The sequence below is a fragment of the Protopterus annectens genome, chromosome 10.part0 (genome assembly GCF_019279795.1).
Source record: "Protopterus annectens isolate FY-2018-M chromosome 10.part0, PAN1.0, whole genome shotgun sequence".
Classification (NCBI taxonomy): Eukaryota; Metazoa; Chordata; order Ceratodontiformes; family Protopteridae; genus Protopterus; species Protopterus annectens.
In genome coordinates, this window is record NC_056744.1 from 142,988,916 (window position 1) to 143,011,852 (window position 22,937).

General features: G+C 41.1%; 1 protein-coding gene across 1 annotated transcript in view; it reads right to left on the reverse strand.

The window, feature by feature from the left end:
- Positions 1-430: 430 nt before the first annotated feature.
- The window catches only part of RGS9 (regulator of G protein signaling 9), a 1,872,571-nt gene continuing 1,850,064 nt past the window's right edge, over positions 431-22,937 (reverse strand). Inside the window, exon 19 of the mRNA XM_044085112.1 lies at positions 431-2,017. Within this exon, the coding sequence (XP_043941047.1) occupies positions 1,861-2,017 (157 nt within the window). The 3' untranslated portion in view covers positions 431-1,860. The remainder of the gene's footprint in view (positions 2,018-22,937) is intronic.

Below are 22,937 nucleotides of genomic sequence, written 5' to 3' on the forward strand. Positions count from 1 at the left end.
ATACTTTTCTTGTGCTCTTTTTACTCTAAACATGCTCGCTTTACTTTAAACATGCTCATTTTGCAATTCTGAGATAATTCCAAATCCTTTATTTGCTTTTCTGAAAATCATTTTATCAAATATCTTAATTTTAAACATTTCAATTAATGAGTAAATGTTTTGTGCCTCCCATTTGCTTAATAATGCATTATGTGCCCTTGTAATGCTCAGTTTTATCTTTTTGATAAAATAAATCATTTGTGCAAGTTTTCATTACCTTTAGTTTGTTTTTGGCTCTTTTCTGTTCTCTGTTCACTTAGTTTACCTTCACTTTTAACTCTGTACCTCATAGCTCTGAAAAGCAGTCTCTGGAATCCTGGTTCTGACACCATGTCGCTCATCTGGTCAGGATAAAACAGATAAACATCTGTGAGTTCTATTTAAACAGCTTTATTATGTACAAAAGTATCATAATTGAGGCTTAATAACTTTAACTTAGATAAACTTGCAAACTAACTAGCTATCACGTTCATACAGGCTCATACTCTGGCTGCTGTCTCAAAATGCCACTGAAGCTAGCACGTGCTTGCTATTTATACGCACATGCTGTCCTTGGAAATACTTCTTAAAGGTACAACACACACACACACACACACACACACACACTATTCTACATGTAGTAACAGTAAAATAGTGTTCATGTAAGTCTGCTTTCTAATTCAGGCAGAAATGAATTGTTCCATAGACACTGACCCTAGATCACTGTCTGGCTGTGACAGTGCCCTTTGGTACAGTTTACCGGACAACCAGCATTCTAAATTACAAGATGTCATTAGATTCTAGCTGTGTTTAAAGGTAAGTAATCTACAATGAGCAATCTGTGCTCTCTGTGTGATATAGAAGTCATAGTCTTCTATATGGGATGGCACCTTTGCCCCCCCCCCAAAAAAAAAAAGACTGCATTTCAAGTTTTGCTGCTATACTATTGTATCCTTTAATTCTGAATGAAAAGTTTATAGTTAACTTGTAACTGAAGAGATAGCCCATAACAAAATATATTATAAACCCAAATTACAAAGCTACATTTCAAGTTTTGCTGGTTTCAATGGTTTTGCTTACATGGCACATATGCTAAAAGAGACAAATCCACAGAACATAAAGACTTGAGAGGAGCCAAAAGAAATAACTTCCCTTCCAGTAAAGTCTGAGATTTTGTTTTTCTCCTGAAAAAGGAAGAATAGATATGAAGTAATTGTATAAAAATGTCATCCTAATACTATTTAGAGATAGTGATCCAAAGGGTATCTAGCTAAACTGATTTGGGAATTTTGTTTCTGTGCATCAGAACACATTAGTTGGCATTACTGTTGTAATCCCTGTACAATATACCATGAATAAAGGCACACTGGCTGATAAAAAAATGGAAATACTAAAAAAGTAGCCCCCTCCTCAAATATGTTAAACTACAACCTTGTGAAATTTGATTACAACAGTGAATTGGCACATTAGCCAATGTAGTCCCAAAGGCATTTCAAGAGCTTGCTGCCAGAATAGTGCAGTATCACCACAGTTGCTGAAATTACTTTAAAAAATAAGGCATGACCATCTATCTGGCCAGTAAGTGAGCAACGTGACTCATATTTGTAGTGGCACAAGCATTGAAACCCACTCTCAGAAATTATAAAGATACATATTCATCTATGCATCACTTTCTTCTGTGCTTTTGGCTTTGAAGTCAGAAACAATATTATAATATTTCAGAATACTTAAGACTGTCATCTGTTGCTTTTGATCACAATTAGGTAAAGTTTCTTTTTGAAGGCAAATTTTATCCTTGCCTCTGTGAGCATGCTGGATAAATAGCTATATGGAACTGGTTTGTTATCCAACTTTGCCTTTTTCCGTAAGAATCTCCCAAGGGCAGATGACTTCCTTTCCTGAGCCTTTGTAGGTGTTTTGGCAGTCTTCCTCCTCATCCTCAGAGTCTATGGGATAGATGCGACACTCTGATGGAATATCCACTTTAATCTGAAAAAAACTAAGGAGAGGCAGAAACTGATGAGTATGAAATTAGAATATGCAAGCCTCAAACACTCATTAAAGGTCAAAATGAAGGCAAAATATTTCAGACTTACTCACACAATTTTGAAAGTAGAAAAATATGAGTATGGATTATCAGATTTTTATAGATATGTAACTATTATCCTAGCAACATGTTACTTTCTGGAAAATTCCATCTCTTGTCCTTCTAGCTTCATATTACAAATATATAACTTATTTACTACCTCAGCCTGTGAATACTTCCAGTGTCACTGCATATCCTTCTTATTATCTATCTGTCTATCGAACTATCTATCTGTCTGTCTATCTGTTTATCATAACCTTAGCCTAGATATCAGGATGAAGTTACAATACATATCTTGACTAAAGTACCAATTATTTTAAATATCAGTTTACTAATATCAAAATGTTACTACCATTAACTTTGTGTCATCAAAGGTGGACATAATTCATGCTAACCATACAAGCACTGTATTCCTAGCAGTAACCATTAACACTATATATTACTCTACTGAAAATATGTCCTCTAATCCTAATACAGCAAATGAAATGACACTAAACTCTACATTAAAAATTAAATTAAAATAAAAAATACTTATAAAAGCTATACGTCTATAATTACTACAATCCTAGCAAAAAAACACACTTCTCAAAATGCATGAAAATCACAGCCTCTTCAACCAAAACATTGAATACATAACAAGTATATAACATTTCCACAATGAAAAATACAAATACAAAAACTCCTTTTATTTGATCTCCACAAAAAGGCATAAACTTATATCTAGAATAAATCATATATCTCAAAAGAAGTCCCAGCCTGCAAAGGAAAAAAAAAAGAATTTCCTGTGTAAATGAAATTCTAGGAATGCAGAAAAAAAATGAAATAAGAAAATGTTAAAACCTAGAAAAAAATGCAAAGCGCAAAAAGAAACAACTGCTCAACCACAGCAGAAACTGCAACACTGACCCCAGAATTCATTAAACTCCATGCAGGAATAGTGCTATTCCTGCAGGGAGTGGATAGTGCCTGTGTAGAACAGCAGTGCGCCTTGCATATTAATGAAGACGCTGCTGTATTCCCCACATGGACACGATCCATGTACGAGTATTGGTCACACAGTACACATGCCCCCTGCACTCCAGAATTGCCATACAGCAATCCCAAAGCAACTAACAGTGTCTGTGGACACTGTTATTATAACATAAGTGTCCCCAGACAAAATACACAAAAAACACACAAAAGCGCACCCCTCAATGGTCCATCACAGATAATGTCCAAAATGGTATGCCAGTGTACATGTTGGCATACCAAATAATACCCCTGTATGATGTAGTCATCCAGATGTCCTGCCTAAGAGGCAGAAAGCAATGTGCATACCCCTAAAGTAAATAAAAATAAAACACGTTTATTTTTTTTTCTGTCCCCAATAAAGTTTAAGCGTAGCTGAGTGGGTGTGCATGTTGTGCAGCTATGCTCAGCATAGCAACACATCCCAAGGAGCTAAATAGAAATATACAACCAAAATAGTCAAAGTGCAGTAGCGTAGTGGTTAGCATGTTCACGTAGCATGCAGTCATTCATGGTTTGAGCCCCAATACAGTCCATTCATTTTTATATGTGAAAACACCACTAAAAGTATCTTTTTTATAAATAGGTAGTGAATAATATATATCTGTTAACCAGGGTAGTGTAGCAGCTCCAAAGGTGAGGCGTCAGTGAAGTACAGATGTGAAAATCCCATATAAACACAAATGTCCCATATAGTATAACCACAAAAGAATATAATGTAATGAAAGGACATAGGGAGATGTTATGGAAGGGAAACATGCATATCATAAGATGTCATTAATAATGAATCAACCCCACAATCCTGATAGTCCATAAAAATGAAAGCTGAACAATGCTAAATTGTGCTCAGCTATGCTTAGCCAGAGTAAGCATTGCTTAAATTTGTATGCTTAGCAATAATTAGCATAGCTAAGCGGATTTGCACACTGGTAAGCAGTCCTTAGCATCTACCCCTTTAAGCAATGCTTATCTGTGCTAAGCAGGTTTGCCCGTAGCTTAGCTTAGCATAGTCAAAATGAGCCAATCAGGGCAAAGGGCAGGAATCCACCCCTATTAAAATCCCACAGGCAGGAATACAACCATAACCAGTTGTAGCTCATCACTGCAGGCACTATGGCTGGTGTTGGTGAAGGTGTGCGCTTTCGGGTGCAGCGCTGGGACATTCAGGAGACCATGAAGGGAGGCTACTGCAAGACCAATACCAGGGCTCCCAATACAAAACAGAGGCCTGGGACCATCTTGCATGTGATCTCACCAGTGCCACTGGCACCCCTCGGACTGGTGAGCAGGTCCGGCACCACATTGCTGACTTGAAGCGTAGGAAGAGGGACCTTTTGGACTAGTGGGTCCAAGATGCCTGGGCAAGGAATGTCCCAGCTGTGTGTAAGTGTCAGTATCAATAAGTGTTTTCCAAAGTCCAGCCTGTGTATATAATGGATTAGTATGCAAAAATGTTTCTCTATCTCCTGTGCAGCTGCAGATGAGAGGGCTGCAAATGTGAATGCCCATGCCAGCAGCCAGCTAAGGCTGCGCCGCAAGGCTGGTAAGTACAAATCTAGTTTGTAGTATTCAGGGCAAATAAATATAAAGGAGTAGAATGTCACCTGTCAGTATTGAAAAATGGAAATGGTTTGTACTGAATAAATGAGACATTAACAGAGGTAATAGTGACATATAGGGTATATACCAATAAAAGTGTCATTACCTGGCAATAAAAGTCAAACCCCCAGACTGGTTGTGTTTACTTTGGTATGCGGTGGTATGAATCAAAATGTGTACAGCTTCTGCACAGCAACTATAGCTCTGAAAGCATTAAATAACTAAGGCTCATCTGACAAATATTGTGGAGTTGTAAAATAGGAGATTAACTACATGAAATGTTCCATGCACCAAGATCTGATATCTGAATAGTAATGTTGTGTTAACTAGTGTTTTCCAGACAGTGCTATGTCAAAGTATGAATACACAATATAAGAACTATCTGCCATGCATGAATGTCAGAATTACAAGGTCAGATTGTACAACCAAGAGAGTATTAGGCAGAAAACAGTCAAACAAAAGAGCAGTTTCTCGATAGCTCATTCTGATAAAACACAAACTTGTATTTTTTGCACACATTTCAAATCCCGGGAGTGGTAGTAAGCTGTATGCATAATTTTACCCAGGAATATGTGAATATGTGTAGAACCAGTCAGGTAGTGTTAACAGAAATTTCCTCCACAGGTCTGCCAAGTAAGAAAAGTACATCTTAGCTGTAAGAGGGCTGTACTTACACACTGTGTACAACACCCACTGTCCAACCCCAAAGTTGCAAATGACAGCAAGCTAAGTACATACACCAAGTTGTCTCCTCCAAGAAATGTCCCTCAAGTGTCACGCTGTCACAGCTAGTAGTCACTGCCGCCAACACCCAGGGTGACTGACAGAAATCAAGGCAGAGTATGGAAGTAGCACACACATGCACACACACACACACACACACACACACACACACACACACACAGTATGAGTGCACATATGTAACCCTGACTATGTGAATATGGGTAGAAACAGTCAGTTAGTGTTAACAGAAACTTCCTCCACAGGTCTGCCAGATAAGAAAAGGTATAAATTACCTGTGAGAAGGCTGTAATTATACACTGTGTGCAAACATACCACTGCCCAACCAAAGTCTATAGGTTGATGTAAAGTGAGGTAATACCTGGAGAGTAATGATTAGAGCAATGATCATTAAGGTTGTGAGCAACTGAAGCCTATACAGTTAATTGACATCTCTCTATCTCCCCCACCCTATCTGCACTAATAATTTAAACACATAAATCAATGGGTATGTTTTTTACCAAACCTATCATTGTGACATCATTAGTGGCCTGTTGCTATCAATGTAACTTGCATGCCATTATAATGCCCACTGTGGTTCCATATATGCATGTGTTCTGTTTGCTATGCAACTGCTCCAAATCTGTTGTTTTGGGTTAATGGGAATACCTATGTATGCTGTTATAACTAATCCTGGAATTTGTTTTTCATGACTAACCAACATATATTATAAAACTGCAACACCATAGCACGTCCGGAAGGCTAATCCCAGGGGGTCCACCTCTCCCTCCTGAACTGGCCATGGTACTGGGCCCCAACAAATCTGGGACCCAACCCGGGACCTCCTCATCCACTGGTCCTGCACCACCTTCAGGTGGAACCACCTCAGGGAATGCCCCCCCCCCCCCGAGGAGCAGGCGTGGACAGGTCACTGTTGCCCAAAGTCAGGTCCAGGGATTTGTGCATGGCAAGCTTTGAAAGGAGTTAGGAGATCAGTTACACCAGCTTGAGGGCCATGTGGTGCATCTTGGAGGTCAAAACTTGAACCCAGGACCCTGTATGCCATAGTCAGAGCAATTTACCACTACACCATCTGAGATGTAATAATGAATGCTGTTTTTTCAACTATATCATTCAGTACAGATAAAGAATAGTAGAGAACAAACACTGTGGAATCAATCATGTTTAGTATATATAAATATAGTAACAAAAGGCACAGCATGGCCATCCATGTAAAACAGGGTTTATTACATATAAGCTTTCGAGTTGAGACTCTTTTTCTTTTCTTGCTGTGCCTTTTGTTACTGGATTTAATTTTGCATTTGTTCACCAGTACATTTAGCTATTCCACACCTGTTTCTTGGACTTTATATATAAATATACACATATAGATGTGTATGGTGACAGATAAATATTAAAAAGTATATACATGAAATATATGGAGCTATACATATAAAACAAATATGTATAGAATATATATTGTTATATACATACACATATGTATAGATATCAAAAAAGGAATATATATGTGTATATATATATATATATATATATATATATATATATATATATATATATATATCAGTATAGATATATCTAAAAGAAATATGTGTGTGTATAGCTATCTATGTCCATAATATGCAGTGGAGTCATACCCAGCACCATATCTCTATACCTCTTAGTGCAATAATTCTGGACAAAGACTGTCAAAATGGGGGGACAATGGTCCAAGAACAGGGACATAATCTATGTACTGCAGTTATAAATGTAAAATGTTCCTACAGTAACAGGGTTCATGTCAGCATACATCTCCAGAAGGATGTGAGTTCTGAAACTGAAATGTATGTCATCTACAGACAGAAATCCTCACAACATCACAGTGATTTACCACAGAAATGAACATAATGATTCTGTGGAGCAGAATATACATATGAGCAATAAGTCTGGACAGTCTGAAACAATCTGGCCAGTCGAGAGGTATGCTCAGAACCCCTTAATGTAAAAATCCTCACCAAGGGGGGGGGGTTAAAGGCATGAAACTGGGAATATATCCCAAATACTGGAATAGATAAGGTGACACAGTTGATGCAGTAACACCCTCCTGTCTGTTGTACCATATATTGACTGGAATAGCCCAAGTCCAAAACCAAATTCCACCCCACTACTCACTGGCATACATCTTCACATCATCCCCCCCCCTGATGTGTCAGACATACACAACACGTATGGAGGCTAGGCAACAGTACATCTGATAAATATCGGGACATAACATCACAGTAGGGAAACTACACTGAGCTGCTAGGCATGTCACCAAGTTCTGTCTAAACTACAGGTAGACTGACACAGCACAAACTCAATTTTGCTATGGGGGAATACACATGTAATTGCAAATATATCAGGCACTACAGGGATGTAACAGCACTGACCAACAGACACCAGCGTGAAAGTGCATACCTAGAACCAATCTCACCACATTCAGAGTGACATACTGATACATTAGGGGAACAGTAGAGTATATGAACTGTGTGAACAAAATCATCAGCATGTTTGCCACTCACACACCCCTACATATACTGGCCCAATTCACAGTGTAGTCTGACACCTGACTGTGGTATGGGACATGTCTCAGTCTGCCCCTACAAACATATACAGCATATAGAGCACCAGAAGCTGGAGCAGCATGCAAAGTCTGATAGAAAAGGACCCTCCGCACTTACATCTACCCCCCCCCTACACAGGCCAAATAACACATTCACAATGCACTGCTACACAATCCTGACAGTTTGTCAACAATTGCCAGAAATACACAGTCCTATCAACTATATAAAGTCCCACAGAGCAACCAGGTTTCATCCTCAAATATAAGGCCTTCTACACATAACATGTCTGGCAGTCTGATACATCACTGGGATGATATCTGGAATGAAGGCACTACATAATGATATACTACACCTATACACCTCTTAAAGCATGACAGCTGGACAAAGCCTGACATATTTGGGGGCAGAGGCCCAAACACAGGGGTATCATTGACATGTTGCTTTCATAAACTGAGAAAGTTGCTGGTGTAACATGTTTGTTGTAACATATCTGTTCTGAAGGGATATGAAGTCAGAAACACACATGGATGTTACCATTTACTGACTGCAATCCTCAGAGTATGCTACTGCATTTCCAAGGCCAAATAATTTGTGAGTAACACACCAAATATAAGCATCCAAACTCTGGCCAGTCTGCAGATAGCCCTACATTTGGAAGTTATGTCAACCACATAACACTATCAGACTTAAATTCATGCAGAGCAGCCATATCCAGACAAACCCTGTCAAGCCTGCATTAGTTCAACTGTATAACAGCAACACTTACATTTTGTCCCTATGTCTGGAACATTCTCCCCCAGTTTGTTGGGCCGTCCCAACAGTGTTTGTTGTAAGAGGTATTCCCAACTATACTCTGTGATGCTGTTTGTCACACACCTCCATGAAGTACTCCTTCCAGGCAAGGAAAAGGGGCAATGCCCACATGAACTACTCAGTTATAGGAGTGTGTTTCCATGCTATGGGAATGATACCACAGCTGTTCCACATGCAATTAGAAAATGGGGGACTCCAATTGGTGCAAAGGCCATCAGCTGCTCATGAGCATTACCTACTAAAGGCAAGATGCTGCCTATAGAAAACAGATGTATATCCTACATCTGTCTCAGAGAGAGCGAGAGAGAGAGAGAAAGAGAGAGAGAGACATGCACACAGACAACCACAAAAGCAAACAGACAGACAGACACACACACACACTGAGACTGATGAAGTATACCAACTGAACTGAAAACAAATAAACACAGCTATGTCAAACAATCAAGCCTGTAATGGAATGTAGTAGGGATCATGTAAATGTGGAAAATAGAAAGTTCAAACAATATTATGTCTCAACAACACATGCTGTACTGATATATTGCTGAGCAGAACCTATGGCCATAGAAACTGTGTCTGTCTTCAGTGACATAGAACTCAGGTCAGGGCCCTGCATCACCCCAGAAAAGGATGGCTCAAATATGACCACTACTGGAGTCTGTGTTGCACAATACCAACTATGACACTGCTAGGCCACACCCAGTTCAAATCATACCATCAGTAACTCTGCTATGTCCAGCTCTGACTTGTGCCACTTTTTTCAATGCCAATATCTCCAACCCATATAACATAGCTGGTCTCACTACCCTCTTGTAGACCTTTCCTATCACTTTTAATCATACCTGTCTGTCACAAATCACACATGACACTCTTCCCCACCATCCACATCCTGCCCATACTCATGTCATCACCTTTCCCCCACACTCGTCATTACTCTGAACTGTTGTTCCCATTTATTTACACCTGTCCACCTTTGCAAACTGTACTCCCTGCATCCTCACCATTCCTTCATCCTCCCTCCCAATCACACACATATATTCTGTCTTAGTCCTGCTGACCATCATTCCTCCCCCTCTAGACCATATCTCCACTTCTCCAGGCTCCCCTCAACCTGTTCCCTACTCTCACTACTGACCATAATGTCATCTGCAAACAGCACCGTCTAGGGGGACTCCTATCTGATCATGTCTGTCAACCTGTCCATTGCCACTGCAAATAAGAAAGGACTCATAACTGATCCCTGATGTACTTCCACCTCCACCTTAAACACACCTGTCACTCTCAATGCAGAATTCACTGCTGTCCCACCAGCCTTTTACATATCCTGTAGCATTCTTACAGATTCCTCCCCCACACCTGACCACCTCAGACAATACCACAACTCCTCTCTAGGCATCCTGTAATATGCTGTCTGTAAGTCCACAAAGACTTCCTAGATTACAGTAAACAATCTGGTTATAAAGATCACTGCCATTTATCCTAAACACCTCCATGCTTCCACAGGTATGTCATCTGGACCAACAGCCTTTCCATTCTTAAACCTCTTCATAGCTGTTCTTACACCCCCCGTGATAATCTGTTACACATCCTGATTCACCATACCCACATCATCCAACCTTCTCACTCTCTCATTCTCTTCATTCAACAGACCGTCAAAGTACTTTTTCCAACTGCTCAACACACTCTCCTCGCTAGTGAGTGCAGTTCCATCATTATCCTTTCTCAGCCTTATCTGCTGCACATCCTTCCTAGCTACATGCCTCTGTCAAGACAATTAGTGCAGGTTCTATCTTCCATCCTTGGTGTCCAGCCTTACATATAACCCTTCAGATGCCCCATCCTCAGCCTTTGCCACCACTCTCTTTGCCATGCATCCCATCTCCCTATACACCTGTCTACTTTCTGCATCTGTCTGACAATCCCACTTCTCCTTGGCCAACCTCTTTCTCTGTATACTCCCCTGTACTTCCTCATGCCACTCCAGATCTCCTTGTCCTCCTTCCTCTGTGCAGGTGTCACACCAAGCCCCCTTCTACTCATCTCCCTTACTACCTCAGATGTAGTCACCCAGATATTTGCTAACTCTTCACTGCCACCCACTGCCTGTCTTAACTCTTCCCTGAACTGAAACTCACAATCACCCTTTGTCACTATCCACCATTTGATCCATGGTGCTGCCCTCACACTCCTCCCCCTCTTTGTGATCACCAACATCGTCCCACAGACCAACCTTCCATGCTGCCTAACTACACTTTCCCCTGTTACCACTTTATAGTTACCAATCCCCTTCAAACAGGCCCACCTGTATAGGAGATAATCCACCTGTGTGCATCTTCCGCCACTCTTGTATGTCACCCTATGCCACTCAGTCTTGTAATACTATGTACTCACCAGACCCATATCCAACCTCTGCTGCAAACTCCACCACCATCTTACCTTCTGCATTCCATTGCTTAACACCATACCTACACATCACCTCTGCATCCCCTCTGTACCCTTCACCAACATGCCCATTGAAATCTGCTGCAGTCACCACTCACTCACCTTTGGGTACACGCATTACCACTTCATTTAATCACACCAAGGTACGTCTGTCTCATCCATCACACATGCAATTAGAGGAGCATATGCACTAATAACTGTCAGCATTACAGTATTAACTCCCAGCCTCATGAACCTCACTCTACCTAACACTCTTATCACCTCCACAAACACTCTTGGCATAATGTTCCTTCAGGTTAACCCCTACACCATTTCCCCTCCCATACACACCATGATAGAACTATTTGTACCCGCCTCCAATACACACCGCTGTACACCTCTTCCATCTGGTCTCTGACACACACAATATACCCACCTTTCCCCTGTCCAGCATATCAGCTAGCTCTGTTCCCATACCAGTCATACTCACAACATTAACAGTTCCTACCCTCACTACACACACCTAGTCTTTCACCTCTCTGCCTGCCATATGAGCATCAGACATCCTCCAGGGTATGTCTGTGAATGCAAAGGCTACTGCACTATCAAATGACATGTCTGTTACAGCAATATGAAGAAAGTGTCACTAATTGTGGCCCATAGCCCACCATGTATGTGTGTTGTCCTACAGATGTCATGCCCTAACAGGTTGACATGACTGACTGAGCAGCAAACCTGCCATTACAATGTGCCATACTGCCATGGAATGGAAATGTATAGCAGGAATTACCTGTGTATATGTATGTATGGGTAGGTGTACCTGGCTGCCTCATAGCAACTGACATGGGATGCAAAACATCAGGTAAATCAGCTGTACATGTTGTACACATGTGTAACCTTAGTGTCTGTGCATCCAACAGAGATACACCTCTATGGCTACTGGCTGTGTCATTACTCTGACACAGACATGGGTAGTATAATAAGGATGAAAATCACGTTAAAATTGTAGAGGTGGCCAGCTGTTCTGACCCTGTGTCCATGCCTACTACAAACAGATATGACCACATACATAGCTGTATGGCCTCAGCAATACCTTACTTGTAAAACATGTCTCCACCAAAGTTAAAAAAAACCTTTGCTGGACAGCAGCAATGTACAAAGCACATAATGTGATGCTATATTGGATGTACAGGGAAAAGAGGGAGCAGGCACCAAATGGGCGGCATGTCAACCTTTGTCTGAATAAGCATAATAGGTCACAGGTGGATTACTGTAAGGCTAACTATGAGTACAAATTGGACACATCCACTAAGGGCAACCACAAGGCCATCTTTACATATGTCTGCAGTCTCAGAGGCACAAACCCAACCCACCCTGTAATGGTGCTCAATCACAGCACATACCCAGACATTATAGCTACAGCCAACCTGCTGCAGAGAGGTTTAGGGCAGACATCACCACTCTGGATCACCATCAGTATGGGTGGGTATGCACAGCACATGTACCCCTCCCCTCATCAGCATGGATCAGGTCCAAACTGCCTAATCAAAGTTGACAAAAGCAAGTTCCCTTGGGGGCTGATAACATTCCTGTCTGCATCCTACATGAACACAGGCATATGCTTCCAGCTCCATTACACACTGTATGTAAGCAAAGCCTGAGCACCACTGACATCCCATCTGCAAGGAACATGGCCACTGTCATCTCTCTACACAAACGTGAATGATGAATGATGGTTTATACAATGTGCTGGCTCTCATTGGGGGGAACATGACACATCAGGACCAGGAGTACAATGCACGTTCATACAGTGCTGCCAGGTACAGGGGTATGATGTGTTTGTAAGTGGTGGGTAATGATAGTCCATATGCATGTGCTGGCTCTGTAAAGAACTCTAGGCAATGTCTGAGGTCCTGTGATGTGTTTCCTTGTGTATGTCCTCCAGATGCCATGCAGTGGCAGACGCATTATGCCGATGCAGAGACAGCAGACATCACAGAAGCTGTAATCTGAAACTATGGCATCCTTTCTGGCCATACCCAGTAAAATCTGCAGGAGCAGACTGCCCTGTCAGATGAGATCGTCCGCAGATTGAACATGTTGGGCTGCCATGGACGCAAATATGATCAGGTCAGGCATAGAGCATCTGACCTGATATGTCGTGCCCGGCAAAGGGCTGCTGCTGTAGCAGGAGACTTTACTGCTACTTGTGGGGGCCCAGCCACACAGGCTCCACTTATGGTGACAGAGGAGCTCCTTGCCAACCTTGGGTTAGCCCCCACACAACCTGTCATTGCAGGGTACCTGGACAAAGACCGACAACATCGGGGGAGAAAGGGCCAAAACTAGGATCATATTGTAGAAATCAGTGGTATACAGTGGATATAAATGGTGTACTCACCTGTTAGAATGCCAGGTATGTGTGATATACAAAAATGACAGCACAATAGACAAGTTCAGAAAACTGACAACCTTTCATGTGACCTATAACCTGTACAATTCAATTGTAAAGCAAACAAATCTGTTATGGGAACAATAATGACACAACTATGGTACAACAACTTAGATGCATATGTGTGCACTTGCTGAAGTTAGTACTGTGTTGAGGCAGCTTTCGATATAACTACAGCAGTACATCTTATTGGGTACACAACAGCCGTCAATTACAGAGACTTTTTGATTAACAGCAACTAATGGTTAGCTGTCCTACCAGGATTATACCAACATATACCCAGTTGCCTGCTACAGCAACAGCCATGGTTCACATAGAGCTGACAAAGCTGCTAAGGGACCACATGTTTGAGATGCATCAGACTGGAGAAGGGTACCCAAACATTCCCACAGCATTGCACATACCATGGAACACAGTGCAGACAGTCATCAAAAAGTGGTGGAAATATGGGACTACAATGACATTGGGAAGGAGTGGACATCCCTCCAAAGTCTATGAGAATACAAGACCAAAACTGGCCAGGGAGGCTGCCAGGAGCCCTAAAGCAACAGTGAAGAAGTAGCAGGAATCTCCAGCAAGTACTGGGTGTGTACTACATGTCACAACAACCTTCCATGGTCTCTACAAGTCCTGCCTATAGGGTAGGGTTGGAAGATAGCAGAAGTTCCTCACACCAAACAATATCCAGGCCTGGTGAAAGTCTAAAAATAATACATCAGGTCCCCAAAAAGCAAGTGGGAAAATGTGTTATGGTAATATGGGACCATGGTTGTACTCATTGGCCACAATACTGCCAGGTGTGTTTGGCACAATATCACCATTGCACATCACCACAACACCACCACCCCCATGGGGAAGCATGGGGATGGCAGTGCCCTGCTTTGGGGTTGCTGTTCACAAGCTGGAGCTGGTGCTGTAGCCAAGTTACATGGGATTATAAACAGTTCAAAACACTGGTCCCTTGTAGCTCCAAAATGTTCTGGTGTCTGCCACATAAGTGTGGATGGTGAGGAATTCCACCTTTCCACACAACAATGGCCCAAACCATACATCCATATCAATAAAAGGATGGCTTCGCCAGAACACATGCAGTGTTCTGCACTGGCCAAGTCAGAGGCCACACCTACATCCAATAGGATATATAGTAGGGTGACCTGAAGAGGGGAGTGCATAAGGGATGCCCTTGCAATCTGACATAGTTGGAGGTGTTTTGCAAGGGAGAGTGTGCAAACATTGGCAAATCTAGATATGCCATGCTGATAGACACCTTCCCAAGAGGACTGCATGTTATGATTAAATCAAAAGTTGCTTTAACAGAGTATTACTTTAAGGGTGTGCAACCAGCCTATTGTACCTATTTCAGTTACCAGATGTTACCTGTAACTGATGTGTGTGTTGTTCAGTTGGATTGCACAGGTTACATGTCATATGAAAAGATGGAAATGTTGTGATCTGAATTCTGTGGGCTCATGTGATATAGCACAAAAACCTGGCATGTTAACAGGTGTGTGTACACTTACTATATCCACTGTAAGCTTGGGAAGTTGTTTGGGTAACCGGCTTTGTTTTAAAATACAAGTAATGCAGGTTAGGCAGTCTGCACCTCCAATTAGGGCATTATGTAGTGGCACCATTCCACAATCCAATCCAGTAATATATCAGACAAACACAGGAGTTATGAGGAATAGAACAAACATATGAGCCACACATGTAGACATTCAGCAAAACCCTGTACAGTTGGGAGGGGGGGGCATGTTCTGTAGGAGTTGCCACAGTGCTATACAGGTGAACAGCAATAATTTACAGGGGTGCAGCGTGTGCTAGTTGAAGGGCCATCACGTAACACCACTCACGTATCCCAGAGGTGTATATTAGTAGTAAGGGTAATTGGAAAGGGCTGCACTGCATGATGCTGGGGAGCTGTCCAGAGTGTGTATGTTATTGTCTGACTGTGTGTTGTGAATGCTCCCAGTCGGTTAATGTGAGGTCTGTGTAATGCCTTTGAGGCACCTCACCTGTGTGTGTGTGTGTGTGTGTGTGTGTGTGTGTGTGTGTGTGTGTGTGTGTGTGTGTGTGTGTGTGTATGTGTGTACCAGCAAACCTTATGGTGCCAGTAGTGATTTACATATGTTGTTTTTCCTTGACAGGTGGACATGGTCGCTGCGGTCCCTCATGCTCTGATACTGATGTCAGTGTCTCTACAGACTCTGACCATGATGATACTCATATTGAGGAATGGGTGGGGTTTTCAGGGGCTGATACTGTGCCATTGGTTGGCATCCCACTATTGTCAACCCTATCCCCGCACACAGTCACAATGCCCACACATACCCCATCACCAGTGGCCACAGATAATGGACAGTTAGTGGGTGTTGGCATGGAACAGGCTACTGTGGTGACTATGGCAAGTGAGGGTGCAAGCCCTAGCCATAGCCAGAGTGCTGGTGTGGTCCCAGACAGGCAGATGGACAGGAGTGTTTGGAGGAGGATTGCAGCCTGTCATGCCCCTGTTGCAAGTGCCACAGCAGCAGTCACCAGACGCATGTCTCAGCCTGTCATGGGGCCGCAGGCACGTAAAGAACATAATAACAGACATATACGCAGGGACATGGATGAGTACATCCTTGGTGTCCATGGCAATATGAACTCACTGCAGCCATCTGTGAGCATACTGGGGTCATGGATAAATTGTGGGGGGAGACCTTGACACTCCTTGACCGTGGAATATCTGTGCTTGAGCATTTGGCGGACACTGGCTAGCAGCCATGTGGCTGTAGAGCAGCACCATGATCAGCTGAGGATCTATGTGTCCATGCACCATTACATTCCCATGCTGGCAGTATCACCTGCACTACTAAAGGGGGTGTGCTGTCCACACCATGATGCAGCAGGCCATGGGCACGTGATCCTGGCCAGTCTCAAAAGGGACACAGATCCAGCAGGCAGCAGTCACCAGTGGTGGAGTATCCTGGACGCAGATGCCTGTGAGACCTCCATGGTATCCCCAGTTGGTCTTTGGAAAGTACCTGTAGCTAGTATTCCTAAGGCTACACGTACCTTGGTATCCACTGGGATGGGTTCCCCTCTGTTGATTCTGGGTCTGAGGCAAGGCCAGCACAGCTCAACAAGTTGCTGAAGTATGTCCCTGTCGACCCTTGGTGCTCTACTATCTCTGAATCATGTAGCCCCTAGTAGGTTACCCTGGGTCTGAACACTCTTCTCCTCCTCCTCAGTCTGAGTTGGTTGTCAGCATTATCCTTTTCACCACCCTTAGTCTCTAGCACAGACTGATAAATCTAAATCAAAGCAACACCAGCCCCTAACATGTTTTGTTAGTTTTGTCAGTTTAAAATTCCCCCAAATGTGTACACCAGTGGTGTAGAGTTTGTGGGAAAAAACAGACTGAAAGGTGTTTGCATAATTTATAGTAATGTGCTGGGCTGCTGCCTATGTAATTGGGTGATTCTGATACATTCCACCTGCCAGCTATGGTAGTTCTCCTTGACTGCCTTCCTTCTGCTGCTTCCCCTTCCCATTTCTTCCCCGTTTAAGTCCTGATGCATGCCACACATTCCTGGTACTCAAATATAAACAGTTGTGCTATTCCCTGTGGGTTTTTTGTGTTTGTTTGTTTTAGGCCTGGTGCACACCTTGCACACCCTTTTAGCTAAAGTAAACACTTTTAAGAAGAACTGGGCCTCCCTGGATGCAAACACACTCTGCATTTCATGAAATAAAATAATACAGCCTCAGACATACCCCTTTCCTTAGCTGTGCTTAGCTAAAGACAAACACAGGCCACAGAGCTCATATGTGCTTACAGCAAGCATGACACACCCCCTTTTCATGTTAGCTGCTCCTCCTGTCTACATGGTGGTGTTAGAACACCCACACGGTTAGGTGCAGTCTGACACTTAGAAGAAATTTGTGACCCAGTATAAATCCCCTCATTTGCATACACCACTGCCTTACTCCATAGTTACCACACTTAGGCTGGCCCTTTCCCCTTAGCAACCACTATTGCCTGGTATTGTTTTCATTCTGCATACCATTGACTATAATGACAAAATGCAGATTTCTGTAAAAATTGATTTTCCCCCCTTTTTTTTATTTTCGGCACAATCCCATTTGAGTGCCACTGCCTTATGCTTAAAAGGCTGAGATCGGCCAAAAAAAAGTTTTATTTTAAAAATGTAAAACTATTTTTCATGCCAATGGCCATATATTTGGCCATTGGAATGCCTACTAAATATAATACATACTTTCTTTCGAGCTATCATGCCTCCATTTTTTCATTTGCAGAAATGTATTCAGCTAGTGACGGAATACATTTCTGCAGGTTACACTATTCCTGCACGTGCACCTGCCTGCTTGCTGAATCACTAATTCAACTCATTTGCATGATTTTCACCAGCAAATGAGGTAATTAGCATAAGGCAGTGGTGTTCATGCAGGAATAGTGTAGGAGCGCTCTTGCACATCCCAGGAGCTCTATACTGAATCGCTCTGTGGACATATTGCATGCAGCAGCTCCTGCACTATTCCTGCACGTCATGCAGGGCTTAATGAATCCTGGAGTGAGTCTTGAAAGAAATATATAAGCATATTTCAATACACAAAAAAGTTGCATTTAAGTCAGCTATCCCTACCTGTCCAATTTCTTAATTGCATTGGCCAACTTCAGTCTCAAATGCAATATCTAAAAAATAAAAACAATTAAACTCCCTACATTTTAAAGCTATACTTACTTAGCAACTTCACCATCCACATAGAAAGCACATTCCATGAAATAATTCAGGATCTATCTTGAAGCTTGAAGACTTCCAAAGCCATGTGTGACCAGTCTCTGAGCACCTGTTCAGTTACCTAACAGCATTACACAACCATGATCTCAGAACTATGTCACACCATCACCAGGGGGCCAAACTCCCCTGCTTAGTGTTCATGCTTACCAATCTGGTCCCTAAACCCTCTGAATCTAACATAAGCAATAAAAAAGACATCAAAAATTAAAAAAGAAGTAGGCCCCAACTTGTTCAGCTCTCACTCATCAGCTCTGCAACTCCAAAATGAATATAAAACTAGGGAAAATAGTAAAACAATACCCGATTATCCACCACTATACTAGTCTAGAAAATATATTAAGAAAACACTCACCTTGAAGGTTATATTCTTATGAGATAAGGTCCATTCATAAAATAAAATGCAGCAATACAAACAGTATTGTCACAAGTATGATAAAGTCCAAAACCGGACATCCCTTGAAATCAGTTGGAAAACAAGACAAAAAAGATATAACTTAAAACATTCATTCATTTCCCAAAAGAGTATTTATTTTAAATCGGAGTCACTGGGAATCCAGAATTGATTCTGGCTTTCGATAGGTGCAAAGCAGAGAAACTAATCCAAGGCATCGCACAAGTCATTAGAAATACACACATGGGCATGTACACAAATGCAACAGAATACAGACAAGTACATGAAGTAAACATTGTCATCATATTAAACCAACAAAATGCAATCATCCGATATGACAGCAGCTCCTTAGCATAGACACTGGACTGAAAAGTGCCCTCTGAGTAAAGTCGCTGATGTTTGTACCACATAGACATGGCAGAAACACTGCACACTCAGAAGATGCCTAGAAGAGGCAGCTTACTGTAAAGCATGCTGCTATTTCTAGGTATCCAAAACCATGCAGCACTTCAAAAGCTGAGATAACTGTACACATCAAATCCTTCTCAATGGAGGTATGCAACTAGAGACAATAGGGGGACTGAGTATATGCCATACATACTAGAACAAAAATACCCTATGATATCTTCTCAAGAAGGAAAAGAAATAGTAATATAAGTAATGTGAAAGATTATTGGGTTTGTATTCACAAACACCACAGAAATTGTTACAGTTGTGTTAATACCAAGCAACTGCATTTTTTTTCCCTGAACAGTTTGTCTGTTTGACCTTTTTATCCTTTGGTTTGGATGTTAGCTGGAATATTTTGCAAGCACCTTAATCTTCATGGGCATCAGCTGGGTTTAAAAATGCTATGTTCATAGGTAAGTACTAGATTAACTGTCCTTGAGGATCATTTTAAGCCTAGTCAGCTTCCCTTGATGAGAAACAAACTATGTACATCTTGTCCCTAAGGTAAACATCTCAATCATTATGCCAGACCCCAACTTTTTGAAGTATACCCACACTATCCAATTATGCTATGCTGAACAGGTCAATAAAAAGGCCTAAACATGCATGTCCAGAGCAAGTGTAGTGTAGTGTTTTTGGCCTGAAGGTAACTATAAAGACTTAAAAAATAAAAAAAAAGTCATGGATATTTAAAAGCCATGCAGCTGAGACATTTGATGTCCTTAAGGGTCATTTGCATAAATCCCATGGGCCTCCATTACAGGAGGTTTAAGATATTACACATTGAAAACTCTAGCTCGACTGGGTTTTTCTTGCATTTTTTGAATGGTTTGTCTGTATGACATTTCTACCCTTTGGTTTATATATATATATATATATATATATATATATATATATATATATATGTGTGTATATAGGTCTACTATACCTGATCAAAATTTCAGAAGGCCAAAACCCATATGGCCGAGACCATATGTTCAGCTTTGGAAATTTCAAACGTAAAAAAAAAAAAAAACTTACCTACCCATTACTAGCAGGGAGGAAAGCCCCCCTGCACCCCCCACACTCCCTGCAATTTAAATATACCAACCCTGAGGTCGCACTACAGTGTGAAAGATGGGAATCTTCCCATTCTGCACTATATGGACATGGCCGTTCTGCATGATCGAAATTTCAAAAGTCAATCATATGGTCTTGGCCATACGGGAATCGGCTTTCTGAAATTTCGATGATGTGTAGGGGCCCATATCTTTTATTTATTTTTATTTATTATTTGTTAACCATGAAAGTCCGACTTGGAACAAGCCAATTTTCAGCTGAAGCCCGGGGAGAAATGCTCCAGACGTTATATACATACATTAATAAAGAAATACTTGATCTGGTAGTGTATGTGGGAACTTGATTTCTGAAACTCAGAGCACCAGTTATTTAATTTATTATACCTTGGCCCTCATACTTGTAACATTAATTGTTTAACTCCAAATGTTCTAAAAGTAACAACCTGAGTTACTATACCCCCCAGTAAAAGGTAATTATTATCTGTTGAAGCTGTGTATATTCACATATATTTAATTAATTTATTTTTATTTTTATTTAATTTTATTTTATTTTACTTATTTTATTTTACCATTTGGGCTGTTTTTCCATTGATCTATATTTATACTGAAAAGGTTTTGTGTAGAGGGCTAGCTTTATCTGAATTGTAGTATTTCCATTTCCTTATAAAAATGTAGGTTAGGGATGAAATTTTAGTGCTTATCAGATCAGTTTATTTAATTGTTTAGTTATGGGGTTGATTTACTGTTAATGATGAACTTTCAACTGCAATCCTAAATTGCAATGTTTTATGGTCTTTATCAGTTATTAAAAGGATGAAAATAGAAAAGCACTTCAAAGAGTGGGTACCTGTTGAAATTCTGAGGATTAAATTTGCAGTCATTGTACCAGCAGCACTGAATGTGCAAATCTTTTGAAACTTTACTGAATCTGTAATTATGGTATCTCCTCACTCTAAGATACAGCAATAACAGAGTACGTATATGTGAGATTGTAGGGCTGCAGAGATGCTACTGACATATCAGGGATGCAGGTGGAAAATACTTCCCTGCAAAAATGATTTAATGTCTTTATATCAAGTTTTAAAATGAAGTAATTTATTTGTGAATTTATTTTTAATTGATTCATTGATCATTTTTGCTGTGGGAACCACAATTATTGTTCTCATGGTTACAACATGAACTGGAAAATAATAATTAAAAAAGAACTGAACAAAACTAACCATAAAGAAAAAAAAATGAAAAAAAAACTGGCATCGGACTGCCGGACTGCAGCCCCCTCAGCTAAAAAAAAGAAAAATTACCTTTTTGTGTACAGTGTGACAGAGAGTGAGACTATTATTTTTTTGGTTTACTTTGTTGGTCTCCGAGTCCACGACTCGGCAAGTACGCGCATGCGCACTTCATCCACCTCGGGTTGCGGCGGTTTTAAATAAAGATTTTTTTTTTTTGCAGCCCGGTGGACTAATTAAGGCATCATTGTGATGCCCAGCAGTCTATGCAGTTCCAAACCGCATAGAATTAAAAGGGGCTCAGACTGCGACATCCGCAGGAACGTACATGACGTGCTTGCTGGGCTAAATGCTGCTGATTGGTTGTCACTCTCTTCCCGGGCTTTATGTGCTGGGAAAAGAGCGAGAATCAAACAGTAAGTCAGTTGTGGATTGATTCGTGACTGAGTCAGTACTCAGTCACACGGGAAGGATTTACAGAACCTGGATTTATTATTTATCATTTTAATTTGCTATTTGCCATTGGATTTTTATTTTTTTTTTGGGCGGCTCAGAAGAACAGAAGAAGAACTGAAGAAAGAAGTAGTAGAAGAAAGAAGTTAGAAGAAGAAGAAGAACAGAGTGAAGGTGCAGAAGTATACCAGGTAAGTAGGAAGGGTAAGCTAAACGGCAGGGAAACCGTATATAGATTATGACTTGACATACACCTTCTATTTTGACATTAAAAAATGGACGGATGGGGATGACCTTGGCATTAAACTCACAAGTATGTATAGGCAGTCATTATGGAAATCTTTGCCAACTGTTTTTTTTTTTTTCAGAAAATATTTATTCCTTGTTAAGTTGTTTTATCATTCTTTCAGCTGTATTTTGTCTGTGCTGCAATTTAGACAGTTCATTACATTTTACAGCAATCCTCTGACCTGTCAAAATAAACAATTCATGGCTCTCAGTGTGTTTTCATTTTAAATTCATTGCACTGTCTGATACTTGTAAAAACAAATGATTCATATTATATGCTTTATTAAGTTACTGCCAGCTTCCCCTCTGTTTTGTGTTTAAAACTTTGAAATTACTAAGTGCAATTTAGACAATTTCAAGTATTATAGTGGGTAATTTCCTTCTTGTAACTCTTTAAGATGCCACCTGACCTGTCTTTAATATAATGCCCTCAAGGGTTACACACATTTTGTGCTGGCTGGAGCTATGGTAGTGTGGAATTTCAACTTTGCCCATGTTACAAAGACATGTGTCTACAGTATTTCTCCCTGGGCCTCTGCTGAAAATTGT